This window comes from Lathyrus oleraceus, chromosome 6 (assembly GCF_024323335.1).
Source record: "Lathyrus oleraceus cultivar Zhongwan6 chromosome 6, CAAS_Psat_ZW6_1.0, whole genome shotgun sequence".
NCBI lineage: Eukaryota > Viridiplantae > Streptophyta > Magnoliopsida > Fabales > Fabaceae > Lathyrus > Lathyrus oleraceus.
The window spans coordinates 469,042,743-469,057,190 of NC_066584.1; the positions used below are offsets into that span (position 1 = coordinate 469,042,743).

At 41.6% G+C, this 14,448-nt stretch overlaps 1 protein-coding gene across 1 annotated transcript; it reads right to left on the reverse strand.

The window, feature by feature from the left end:
- Positions 1–2,729: 2,729 nt before the first annotated feature.
- LOC127096294 (protein PGR) lies at positions 2,730–3,758 on the reverse strand. The gene is made up of 5 exons (XM_051034880.1): positions 3,742–3,758; positions 3,568–3,640; positions 3,245–3,493; positions 3,045–3,130; positions 2,730–2,772 (listed from the first exon to the last, which is right to left on the reverse strand). Exons 1-5 carry the CDS (start codon positions 3,756–3,758, stop codon positions 2,730–2,732), a joined length of 468 nt encoding a protein of 155 aa, XP_050890837.1.
- Positions 3,759–14,448: the final 10,690 nt, after the last annotated feature.

Here is a 14,448-nt window from a genome sequence, read left to right on the forward strand (position 1 = left end):
GCACAGCTGCCACTTTGGTTGGGGACTTTTTAACAGCCTGCCTTTTAGCAGGAGAGATGTCTGGGACATCGTCCTCGACAGCCTCTTCAGAGTCAGAACTCTCTCTGACCTTCCTCTTCTTAACCTCAACTTTACTCCATGATTTGGAGGGTCCTACACCAGCAGTCTTCTTCCTAGTTCTGGCTGTCAACATCTCAGCCACAGTCTTCCCTTTTCTGGTCTTAAATTTCCTAGCAACACTTGGTTTTACATGATGAACCAAGGTGTCCTCTTCTTCTTCTGAACTCTCTTCCTCCAGATTAATAACATTCTCAGCAGTCTCGTGAGAAACACCTGCTGGTTTCTTACTAGGCAAGGTTTTACCTAGAGAGCATAATCCCTCAGCAACCACTTCTTTCTCTGATCTAGATGAATCATCATCTTTCTCAGTTTAGGGTTCCACCTCAGGTGAGGGGTCCCTTCTAGACAGAGGGGTAGAAACACCCTTGACTGCATGCCCTTCGTTTAGAATCCTAGTTACTAGGTTCCTAATGGTTCGATCAGTAAAGTGCATGTCATCCTTATGACGAGGTTTATCAGGAATGTTACCTTGATTACTTCCATCCATGGAAGAAGGGCCAGGGGCGTCGCCTGGAATCACAGAAAGAGGAGTAACGTCCAACACGTCTTCATCTAGAAACTCCATGGAGGGAGTCCTTGCTTGATGAGTGGGTTTTGAACCAGAGGATGAGGGATGTTGAGACATTTTGTTGAACTTTTGAGAAAAAGTTTGTTGCCCTAGCAGAGATGATCTGAGAAGTTGGATGAAGATGGAAATGGTTGTGTTGAGGTAGCGTGTGGAAATGTCATAGATACTAGTTCCAATATTAGGTAATGATTTATCATTAATGTGGCTCTTTCTTTTAAGTGGGCAGACAATATTTTTATTACCTTTTCCACTCCACTTTAATTGCTATAACTTCACAAGAATCAAAATCCCCAATTTCCCTCTTAAACATTCAAATTGATTATCATCCAAAACCTTTGCAAATTTGTCAACTAATTGCACGTCATGCTTTAGAGCTGTGATTTTGTCTTCCACAAATTCTCTAATGGAGTGATGACAAAAATCAATGTGCTTGGTCCAACTGTGCTGAATAGGATTTTTGGACATAGTTGTAGCACTCAGGTTGTCATAGTACAATGTCATGACATCGGGTGTGACATTGTACTCAGTCAACATTAGTTTCAACCAACCTTGTTGAGAACAGCTACTTCGAGCTGCTATACATTCAACTTGATATACAACATAAACACCATTTTCATCTTTCAAAGGAGCAGGTGTCATACCCCGATTTTGGTCCTGAAATTTTTTTATGTTTCATTTGGCACTTGGCCTATGGTTGATTTGCATCAAAGATCCATGGAACCTTAGTCCATTATTGCATTCAAATGTATCAATACATGAAAAAAAACTACAATTTTTCCACGTTGACCAAAGTCAACTATATGACCATTGACACTTTCCAAGTCCTTACTCATGTTCATGTTCACTTTTAACCATGTTCATTATAAAGTCCATTTCTTTATTTTGTTCATTTTCATTTTAGACCCTATCCTTCTTTCACCTTCTAAACCATTTTTTATCCTATACCATACATGAACCAACTCAATTTTAATATGTGTAATCGACCACTCAATTTCTCTTTAAACCATACAATGTTGTATAAAACCATTAGTTCAAATTTACAACATAAGTCATACATTCACTTTTCCATTTTTATTAACCTGTAACCATCAAATTTCCAATTCAACCATACGTACATTCATTTTCAATTTCATAAACAAATATATCCAACAATTATGAGCATAATTATGAGCATTTCAATTCCATAAACCATAATACATTCACATTTCTATTCTAATTACATCCAATTATAAATCACAACCACATATGTGTCAACATAAACATTACAAAAAGTATCTGAAGTTATAAGATTGCATTCCAAGCATTCCAATCCACAACATATAAAATTGAACCGAGAAACCATTGTTTGAACCAATTTCCAAACCTTCCATTTCATATATAAACCATACAAATACATACATCTTCATTCAAAGTTACAAATTTAACCATAAACCAATTATACAAATTCCTAACCATGATCCCATGCATTCAAGTCATCAAATTGCGTTTCAATTCAACCTTTGGATTCAATTCCAACATGTTATTTCATCAAAACCTCAAAGTTACATTCACCTATTCACATACATTTTACAATTCCAATCCAAAACTAAAAAAATTCCAAACTTACATAATATTTACAATTTCATAAACCAACAACCCATTACCATATACAAATCCAAACATTCCATTCAAATTCGAGGCTCAAGTACATAATCATGTCAATACCTTACGCATGAATCAAATTCAAAAATACAAGCTCGGGACCTAAGGTTCTAACATCTAATTCCTAAGCATTAACATCCACCATCTTCATGCTTCATATCATCATCTCCTTCTATCCTAAATTACGTTTCCTTCCATAGAGGTACCTACAAAGGAAAGAAACACATTAACAAGTTGTGTTATTCAACACATAATTCACTTAGTTTCATCCATATTCTAAAGTTAATTTTAGCATTGCAAAATTCAAATTCCAAATTCCACTTAGTTTCACTATAAACAATGTTTTCATCATAACCAAATTCCAAATTACATCCAAAACCATAACCTACATGTAACCTTTTCAATTATAACCATACATTGCAACTCCGTCACTAGCATCGAACCTGCACTCAACACAAACCAATGCAAGTCAGGGCAATAGACCTAGTAAGAAGTGCAGAACACACTAGGCTGCACCAAGCTGCAACATATCATTTCACTCATAAGGCAAAACTGTTGTAGAACAAACTAAGTCAAGATTAGAAGCCTCAAACAGAAAACAAGAGCAAAAACATCAAACCAGAGCTATCAGCCCATGAATCTTCCACAGAACTGCTGCTCGTGACGAAACTAGAATATGCACAAACAAACTATTGAAGTTAAAACCGTGGTTAACAGTATTGACACAAAGTTCACTGCATTGTTGTCAAGAATGCTGAGTCCTGAAATCTTTTTAATGGTTGGTTCGGGCTTCCCAACAACCTACAGCATAGAGTGAGAAATTTCAATTTCAGTAATCAAATACCCAATGTCATTGGATCTTTCATTGATCTTTCATTGATCTTTCATAGGAGAGAAATGTGTATCAGAATTTACCTTCTGGCGAATAGAGCAGAATCCTCTAAATTGTAAGGTTGCACCCAATAGAGAGTCAATGATACTCCCACCTAGTCCTGCCGTGGTAGCGATGGGTATTACCAGTAGTTGCTTGAGAACTCTATCAGACCTGCACTTGATTGTCGAAAATTCTAAAAGAACATATGATAGTCCAATGACACTTCCACCGGCTGCAGCGGCTAGAAGTCCTGCTTTTGTCACACCACCATTTGTACCCTTCCTCACAGGCTGATGAAATATCAAAAATACAAGAATTTTAACTGTTTTCAACATTCATAACAGAATTCCACAATCAACATAACCTGTAGGAAGCCTAATTCCTCAAAAATCTTCAACAAGGTATCAAACCACTCATGAATTTTCACCAAGTTTTCACTGCAGTAAAACAAAGTAATTAGCAAGACTGTAAAAATTCAAAAAGTAACCCAAAAGAGAATCAAGACAAAATAGAGCGAGAAAGTGTAGATTTGCATTACCGTTCCAGACCAAACATCAAATAGGGCAATCAAAATCTGAGCACCCTAAAGGGATTTCGCAGAGATACCCTTCTGGATCTCCATAAGCCAATCTGAAACCCTAAGTTGTTGATATAAATAGGATCGAAATGAGTACTATAAGGAAAAAACCACGACGAAAACCCTAAATCTGAGAAGACGAAAAAACCCTAATTTTAGGTGACGGCGTGAAAACCCTAGCGAAGAGAGGAAGGTACAAGCTCACCATCGCCGCCAAGTCACCGCCGAAGGTAGCCTTCTTATTTGATTTTCTTTTGAAGCTATGTTTTTTTTCCGCGTTTAGAGTGCGAAAGGTTGGTATGAGAAATGGAGAGATGGAATGAGAGACGGAGAGATGGAATGAGAGACGGAGAGATGGAATGAGCGATTGAGAGATTGGAATGAGCGATTGAGAGTTTGAACGAGGACGAGAGTGTGAGGGATTGAATGAAAACGAGTGAGATTGAGGGAGTGAGAGTTGGTCTTCGTGAGGAGGACGATTGGTTGTTCTGGGTTGTGTTACGCTCTCTCTCACATTTCCTGTTCTTTTATTTTTTTTTTTTTAAAACCAAGCATTTAAAACTTAATATTATTTAGTCTTCCCTTGCACCTTTTTATTAATTAGAGTCTGTTAGTATACTGTGTTGTGTTCCCCACCCATTAATCTCTCTTTTGGAAACCCAACAGCCAGGCGGCTAGGTTTACTTTTTGGATTCCTCCATCGTTTTAATTAGTTGTCTATTAACAAACCACTTCATTTTAGTTTTTTTTTTTTTTTATTTTAATCTATTTTGGTTTACATATTCAAGTTGTATTAAGGTCACAGATGACCATAAGTGGCCTAGTGGAGAGGGAGCAGTTTCACTCTCTTTAATGGGAGGGGTTCGATACTTGGGAGTAGCATATCTCCATACTTTTATTTTTTATGCTTACTATTTCATTTAAATTGTTATAATTTCTTACTCTTTATTTTACTTTTATATTTTTATTAATTTAATTTAATCGTTATTTAGTTGTTTAGATTTTTAAATGTTTACTTTTTAGATTTAATTAATGGTTGACTTTCCTGTATTGGGTTTTAGTCGATTAGTCCTTTTTGTGTGTTAGTTAATTTAATTAGGTTATTGGTATCCATGACCATACCCTTACACATATAAATAATCACATTCAAATTCACTAAATTCTTCAATTTAAATTTCACTAACTTTCCATAGTTTCGACATTTAATTCCATTTCCTCCCATTTGAATCTAGCATTCTGGTGGGAACTCGATAATATATATAAAATTAATTCGATATACATATAAAATTGTAAAATTAATTTTATTCCTACAATTTTATTTTTAAACCATCTTTACAACTCGATTAAATTCCTTTTGAAAACACGAAAGAAGAGGACCATTCGAATCTTGCATTCCGGTGGGAACCCTCGAATTATCAGTCCTGAGCCTCACGTTTTGGATTAACCGTTGATGGATAAAATAAAGGCCGTTGGGTTAAGTGAAATAAGGTGTTTTGCAAATTTTTGAAAATGCATGGTGCATGTAGTAATTGCACGTGAACAGTACCAATTCCTTCATCAAAGTCACTTAAAATCATCTTTTAAACTCAATGGCAATGGTAGAAAGTCCATACAATGCATCATTTTTAAATTTCCAATTTCCCTCCAAAAAAGGCATGGATATGCAAGTGATCATGTGATGAAATTCATGCAATATGATGGTTGATTTAGAAACTTCATGACATGAGAAACATTTTGCAAAAAGAACCACCAAATTTGGAGTTTTGGTTCAAAAGATATGGTCATTTGAAGTTCCAAGCACACTTTGCCATGATTTGATCATAACTCCTTAACCATTCATTAGAAATTCATGATCTTGGACTTTTTGGAAATGGGAGAGAAATATCTTCAACTTTCATGTTGGACAAAATTTCATTTGAAGCTTCTTTAATGTTGGAAAGTTGAGTTGAAGTTGGTCCAAAAACTTGCCATTTTTGGAAACTTGCAAATTACAGGTCACTTTCCATTTTTGGAAACTTTTGATCTGGCTTCAAGATCTTCAAGGTAGATGTTTGACATGTTGAATAACCTTCTTTGGGACATGAATGAAGTGTCTCAAACCATTTCTCCATCTCCTAGCCCTCAATTGACTTGCAGTTGACTTTTATGGGCCTCAGATGACTTGGTCATGCACTGTGGACTTTGAACCTTCAACACTTGGCGAAATTGCTTCAAAATGATCCTTGATTCATGTAAGCTCTCTAGAACAACCATAGGGCCCTTATCTCATGGAAAAACTCTTGCTCTCTTGCACAGATGGATTCTCCTGATCAGTTTTGACTGATGAAATGCAATGTACTATGCAATGTTAATGACCTACAAATGAAATGGATGTACAAATGAGAGGTGCAAATTTGAGGTGCTACAGCTGCCCCTATTCAATCAGCTGAGAACCTGAACGGCTGAGAGCAACGACTGTCAGACTTTCAAGGTACACAGGGATTGAATACCAAAGAACCGTAGAAATTTGCACTCTGCGGGGAACCAAGAAAAGACTGTTCACCAATGGCAACTTCCACTGGGATCTGACATTTATCACTGGACCAGACAAGACGTTTACCAACGACTCCACTGGGGATTTTGATTTTTATCAATGAAAAGATACAGCCAGACGTCAACGGACGAATGGAAAAAACTCAACGTTTATCGATACCAATGGAGAGGTGACCAGACATTAACGAATGAATGGGAGAAAGAGATACAACCAGACGTCAACGGACGAATGGGAAAAACTCAACGTTTACCGACACCAACGGAGAGGTGACCAGACATTAACGGATGAACTAGGAAGAACTCGACGTTTATCGACACCAATGGAGAGGTGACCAGACATCAACGGATGAATGGGAAGACTACAACCAGACGTCAACGGATGAACTGGGAAGACTCGACCAGACGTCAACGGACGAACGGGAGAAGCTCGACGTTTATCGACACCAACGGAGAGGTGACCAGACATCAACGGATGAACTGGGAAGACTCGACCAGACGTCAACGGACGAACGGGAGAAGCTCGACGTTTATCGACACCAACGGAGAGGTGACCAGACATCAACGGATGAACTGGGAAGAATACAACTATACGTCAACGGACGAATAGGAAAAACTCAACGTTTACCGACACCAACGGAGAGGTGACCAGACATCAACGGATGAACTGGGAAGATCTCGACGTTTATCGACACCAACGAAGAGGTGACCAGACATCAACGGATGAATGGGAAGACTACAACCAGACGTCAACGGATGAACTGGGAAGACTCGACCAGACGTCAACGGACGAACGGGAGAAGCTCGACGTTTATCGACACCAACGGAGAGGTGACCAGACATCAACGGATGAACTGGGAAGACTCGACCAGACGTCAACGGACGAACGGGAGAAGCTCGACGTTTATCGACACCAACGGAGAGGTGACCAGACATCAACGGATGAACTGGGAAGAATACAACTATACGTCAACGGACGAATATGAAAAACTCAACGTTTATCGACACCAACGAAGAGGTGACCAGACATCAACAGATGAACTGGGAAGAATACAACTATACGTCAACTGACGAATAGGAAAAACTCAACGTTTATCAACACCAACGGAGAGGTGACCAGACATCAACGGATGAACTGGGAAGACTCGACCAGACGTCAACGGACGAACGGGAGAAGCTCGACGTTTATCGACACCAACGGAGAGGTGACCAGACATCAACGGATGAACTGGGAAGACTCGACCAGACGTCAACGGACGAACGGGAGAAGCTCGACGTTTATCGACACCAACGGAGAGGTGACCAGACATCAACGGATGAACTGGGAAGACTCGACCAGACGTCAACGAACGAACGAGAGAAGCTCGACGTTTATCGACACCAACGGAGAGGTGACCAGACATCAACGGATGAACTGGGAAGAATACAACTATACGTCAACGGACGAATAGGAAAAACTCAACGTTTACCAACACCAACGGAGAGGTGACCAGACATCAACGGATGAACTGGGAGAAAGAATGCTACGAACATCGAAAGATGATGTCCACAGACACCAAAAGGACCCACACAGGGATAACCACGACACTCACGGGTATCGTAAGGATGACATCTACATATGTCAGGGCAAGGCTAAACACTTGCCGGGGATCTCACTGGGGAGAATCAAACTTTCCTTTCACTGATGGGTGAGGAAATAAACCTTTCTGGGGGGATTATCAACCCTGAATGCTGTCTGTCAAGAGCAACTGTAGCAAATGTGCCGTACAGATGCTGAACAATGATCCGCCTCTGCTGGGGACATGGTCCAATTAGGTTTAACACATGAATGCATATGTTTGAATTTTTCTATGGCGTAATGCTCCATATTGAATGGAAATGCTACGCGATTTGAGGATGCAATGATTACTACATGCAAGATGCAAATGAAGAAAACTCCTGCTGGGGAGCAAATGATCGCTCAGCTGAGCGCACAAATCTGATTAGATTCTCCAATTCTGCAGGGAGACGCACTGCTGGGGGTGCTGATCTGATACTCTAGGGACGGTAGAGGTCCCAACTCAACTCTGGGGAGACTCTGTCTGGGGAACTCACCAACCTCTCAACCGTGCTGGCGAATAGCATTGCTGTTGGAGAAAGGATACATCCCACCGGGGACAACTTCCACTGAATCCAATCCACCTAGGGACTCCGCCAGGGGAAACAACCAATGCTCACTTCTACCGGGGATAATTGCCAACCCCTGAGTAGGAGAAACTCCACTGGGGATAATTTTCACCGAACCTGATCCACTTGGGGACTTCGCTGGGGAAAACCAACAACACCAAATTCTGTTGGGAAGACTACCCACTTCAGACTCGCTAGGGAGAATATTCACAACCCTGCTGGGGAACGGCATTCACGACCATGCTGAGGATTACAATACTTCATACCCAACTGCTGGAGAACAAACTACTCACTGATACCTCCGCTGGGGATACAACAAACTTCAGATTCAGTGGGGACCAACAGTCTTCAGACTAGCTGGGGATAGATCAACTCTCAGACCTGCTGGGGAACTAAGAATCCTTAGAATAGCCTTTGAACCTGCTGCTGAGGGACATACCCTCCACAGACGCCTCTACCGGGGAAGAACAATTCTAATAGTTTTCAGACTTGCTTGGGGGAGTACTCACTTCAAGCCTGCTGGGGAAACCTTGATCTTGACTATGCTGGGAAGACAAGTCCTGAACTTGCTTTGGACAACCCAACTTTTCACACTACCGGACAGTGTTGAAACATCTCTGAACAAACCGTGACTTATCTACTTCAGCCAGGAATCAAAGGTAATAACCTGCAAAACAATTCAAGACACACATGCCCTAGGGGATCGTATGGACAAGATACACCCGAGTGTACTCAACATTCAAAATGATTTTCAAATGTTTTATCTTTCTGCACGTTATTGTCTAGCCTTCATGTTTTTATATGCAATGTTTTATCAAAAATTCGGACGTTTTTGCAAACAAAACAGTAAAATAAAAACAAGAGAGCAATTTATCTGAATAACGACTTTTATTGATTGAAAAATGGGCCTGAAAAGGCAAATACATCAGGAAGCAATTCCTAGGAAGAGGCAATTGCGCACAAAAGGAAAAATCTATCCTAATGGCAATGTGAACACGTCATCCACTATTTCCCAATTCTGTTATGACTCACAGATCCTCAACTTTCTCCCCAAATTCCTTGCTTTCTGAGAAGAATGACTGGACCGATCCTATCCTTCGAGATGGTAGACACTGAAGCGTGATGAAGTATAGATAACTCAGACTGTAGTCTTCGCTCTAATCCCTCTTTTGCCTGGATCGCCCTTTCGGGTTTTCAATCCACCGGGATACCCATTTTTGCCTAAGCCGCCCTTGCGGGTTTTCGACTTACCGGGTGTACATATTTTTCATTCTTTATCCCTAACTTTTGCCCGAACCTTTTCCTTCTTTTTTTCTTGGTTCGCCGGGATGCCCTTTTTTGCCTGGACTCTTTTATTCTTTTTGTCCAGCGGGTCAATTTATGCGAAGTATTTTTTGACTACGTCTGAGTTAACAGGGGACGGAAAATCTTCACCATCCATAGTTGTAAGCATCAAGGCTCCACCGGAGAAGACCTTCTTAACAACATATGGACCTTCATAATTAGGAGTCCATTTGCCCCTGTTATCTGTACCGGGAGGAAGGATCCTCTTCAAAACTAAATCACCTGTCTGATAGCTGCGAGGACGCACTTTCTGATCAAAGGCCTTCTTCATCCTTCTCTGATACAACTGCCCATGGCACACAGCTGCTAGCCGCCTCTCCTCGATAAGGCTCAGCTCATTAAACCTCGTTCGAATCCACTCAGCCTCGTCAAGCTTGACATCCAACAGGACTCTCAGAGAAGGAATCTCCACTTCAACAGGTAGAACAGCTTCCATACCATACACAAGGGAGTAAGGGGTTTCCCCGGTCGACGTACGTACTGATGTACGGTACCCATGCAAAGCGAAAGGCAGCATCTCATGCCAATCCTTGTACGTCACGACCATCTTCTACACAATCTTCTTGATATTCTTGTTTGCCGCCTCTACAACACCATTCATCTTCGGTCTGTAAGGAGAAGAATTGTGATGTTCAATCTTGAAATCTTTGCACATCTCTTTCATCATCTTGTTATTGAGATTCGAACCATTATCAGTGATGATTCTCTCGGGAACCCCATAACGACATATGATTTCCTTCTTGATGAACCGGGCAACCACTTGTTTGGTAACGTTAGCATAGGAAGCTGCTTCCACCCATTTGGTGAAGTAATCAATCGCAACCAGGATGAAGCGATGTCCATTAGAAGCAGTAGGCTCAATCTTCCCAATCATATCAATACCCCACATCGCGAACGGCCAAGGCGAATTCATGACATTCAGAGGGCTTGGTGGTACATGCACCTTATCAGCATAGATTTGACATTTATGGCACTTCCGAGCGTATTTGAAGCAATTGGATTCCATAGTCATCCAGTAATAACCGGCTCTCAACAATTTCTTGGACATTGCATGACCACCAGCATGGGTACCAAAAGATCCTTCATGCACTTCTTGCATTAACATGTCTGCTTCGTGTCTATCCACGCATCTGAGCAGAACCATGTCAAAGTTCCTTTTGTACAACACGTCATCCTGATTCAAATAAAAGCTTCCAGCTAGCCTTCTCATGGTTTTCTTGTCATTCTTTGACGCACCTTCAGGATATTCCTGGCTCTTGAGGAAATTCTTGATATCATAGTACCACGGCATCTCATCAACAACAGACTCGGCTGCAAACACATACGCAGGCCTCTCGAGTCGATTCACCGCAACATGTGGCACATGATTCCACCAATGAACTTTGATCATAGAAGACAAAGTTGCCAAGGCATCAGCCATCTGATTCTCGTCTCGGGGGACATGATACAACTTCACTTTTTTGAAGAAAGTCAGGATCCTTCTGGTATAGTCTCTGTAAGGAATCAAATGCGGCTGGTGAGTATTCCAATCTCCATTGACCTGGTTAATCACTAGAGCGGAATCTCCATAAATGTCCAGAGTTTTGATCCTTAGATCAATGGCTTCTTCAATTCCCATGATACAAGCTTCATACTCAGCCTCATTGTTGGTTACATCAAAAGTCAGTCTGGCAGAAAAAGGTATATGAGCCCCTTTAGGATTGATAAGCACTGCCCCAACACCGTTGCCATTCACATTAACAGCCCCATCAAACATCAATGTCCACTTGTCATCAGGATCCGGTCCTTCATCGACAAGCGGCTCCTCACAATCTTTCATCTTCAGATACATGATGTCTTCATCAGGGAATTCCAACATCATCGGCTGATAATCATCAATAGGTTGCTCGGCAAGGTAGTCTGACAGAATACTACCTTTGATGGCCGTCTGCGACGTGTACTGGATATCATACTCTGTTAAAATCATCTGCCAACGAGCAACACGTTCGGTGAGAGCCGGCTTCTCAAAGATGTATTTCACTGGATCCATCTTAGAAATCAACAAGGTAGTATGGTTCAACATATATTGTCTCAGTCGGCGAGCAGCCCAGGCCAAAGCACAACAAGTTTTCTCGAGATGCGAATATCTTATTTCACAGTCGGTAAACTTTTTGCTAAGGTAGTATATAGCATGCTCTTTTCGACCAGACTCGTCATTCTGTCCTAATACACACCCCATCGAGTTCTCAGTCACTGACAGGTACATTATCAGAGGTCTCCCAGGAACTGGAGGTATAAGGATTGGAGGTTTCTGTAAATACTCTTTTATCTTGTCAAAAGCTTTCTGACAGTCATCATTCCACCTGATTGCTTGATTCTTCCTTAGCAATTTGAATATCGGTTCACACGTGGCAGTTAGGTGAGATACAAACCGTGCAATGTAGTTCAATCTCCCTAAAAACCCACGAACCTGCTTTTCAGTTTTCGGTTCAGGCATCTCTTGAATAGCTTTGACTTTTGCTGGATCAACCTCAATCCCTTTCTCACTGACAATGAAACCCAACAGCTTCCCGGATCTCACTCCAAACTTACACTTATTCGGATTCAGCCTCAGTTTGAATTTTCTAAGCCTTTCAAACAACTTCTGCAAGTTTACCAGGTGCTCCTCCTCTGTCTGAGACTTCGCAATCATATCATCCACGTACACTTCAATTTCTTTGTGCATCATGTCATGAAAGAGAGTCGTCATAGCCCTCTGATAGGTAGCACCGGCATTCTTCAGCCCAAACGGCATCACCTTATAGCAGAACGTGCCCCAAGGTGTAATGAATGTCGTCTTTTCCATGTCCTCTGGTGCCATCTTAATCTGATTATAACCAGAGAATCCATCCATGAAAGAGAAAACCGAGGATTGAGTAGTGTTATCAACCAATACATCAATGTGAGGTAATGGGAAGTCATCTTTCGGACTGGCTCTGTTTAAATCCCGGTAATCGACACACATCCTGACTTTGCCATCCTTCTTCGGCACGGGAACGATGTTGGCCACCCACGGGGGATAATTGGTCACTGCCAGAAAACCCGCATCCAACTGCTTCTGAACCTCTTCCTTGATCTTGACCGCCATATCAGGACTAGTTCTGCGAAGCTTCTGCTTTACCGAAGGACAATCTTCTCTGAGAGGTAGCCTATGCACCACAATATCTGTATCCAACCCAGGCATATCTTGATACGACCAGGCGAATATCTCCACATACTCTCTCAGCATCTCAATCAGCCCTCTCTTGACATCTTCCTTCAAAGCAGCCCCGATCTTGATCTCTCTTCTGGCATCCTCAGTACCCAGGTTAATGATCTCCAACTCCTCCTGATGAGGTTGGATGATCCTTTCCTCCTGCTTCAATAATCTGACCAGTTCTTTAGGGAGTTCACAATCTTCCTCACTCTCCTCTTCAGCTTGGTAGATGGGATTATTGAAATCATACTGAGCCATAACAGAACGGTTTATAGGGGAGTCCGTAAGATCAATTCTGCATGTTTAATGCTTTATTTTAGAAAAAAGAGTTCAAGAAAGTCACAAAAACAAAAACATTGCCATTTTTATTGTTTTGTAAAAAAAAAAAAAAAAAAAAAAAAAGCAGAAAGACAGGGATCACAAAATTGTTTGCAAAACGTCCTTTATTAATGATATCATTAAAAAACATGATGAGGCCCTACAATGAACCACTACGCCTTGGGCAGAACGTAGGGTTTTGTGCAAAATGAAAAACAAAAGAAAATTACTCTGTTCGAAGAGTAACTTGGACCACTTCTTCAGTTGTCCAATTGTTGATTGACTCCCCTGGAGCACACGGGCGAACCCAGTTGTCCAGATCACAGTCACTGTCACAGTCTTCACTACCAGTTGCAAAGACGTCGCCATGATTCATCAGCCCAGCGCTGGTGAAGGTACTCGGCCCTTTCCGCTCACCCTGCTCTGCCTGCAGAGGTTGATAACCAATACCGAATTTGTCTTCCTTAACGGGCAGGTCAACCCTCTTGCCCCAGCCTTCTGCTTTGCCTGAGTTGACAACCTCCACCGCCTGCTTGTAGGATGCAATTGAGGCACTTGGCTTCTTCTGCTAAGCAAAAGCCACCTTCTCAAGAGCAACGGTCTCAAATGCCTGGCGTAGAGTTTCATGGATCTCGCCATCCACCTCCACATACTTGAAAGAGGATAAATGACTCACCAGAATGTCCTCCTCGCCGCACACGGTTACGGTCTGACCGTTCCAAACGTACTTCAGCTTTTGATGGAGAGTTGACGAAACTGCCCCAGCCCCATGTATCCAGGGACGCCCCAATAAACAACTATATGCTGGCTGGATGTCCATCACATAGAAGATAATATCAAATACTTCCGGGCCAATCTTCACTGGCAACGTGACTTCACCAAAAACAGACCGTTTGGATCCATCAAATGCATGAACAATGAGATCGCTTGGAGTGAGGACAACCCCTTCAACATCAATCTTGCTCAGGATCTTCTTGGGCAACACGTTCAAAGACGAGCCAGTATCCACCAACACATGTGACAACACTGCGCCTTTACACTCCATAGTGATATGCAGGGCTTTGTTATGATTGCGACCTTCAGGCGTCAGATCCAAG

Excerpts from the sequence above, each read along its gene's own strand:
- LOC127096294 (XM_051034880.1), bottom strand. Across the intron at positions 3,131-3,244 it reads TCTGCTCTATTCGCCAGAAG|GTTGTTGGGAAGCCCGAACC; the intron begins GTAAATTCTGAT and ends TCTATGCTGTAG. Across the intron at positions 2,773-3,044 it reads GTGAACTTTGTGTCAATACT|GTTCGATGCTAGTGACGGAG; the intron begins GTTAACCACGGT and ends TGTTGAGTGCAG.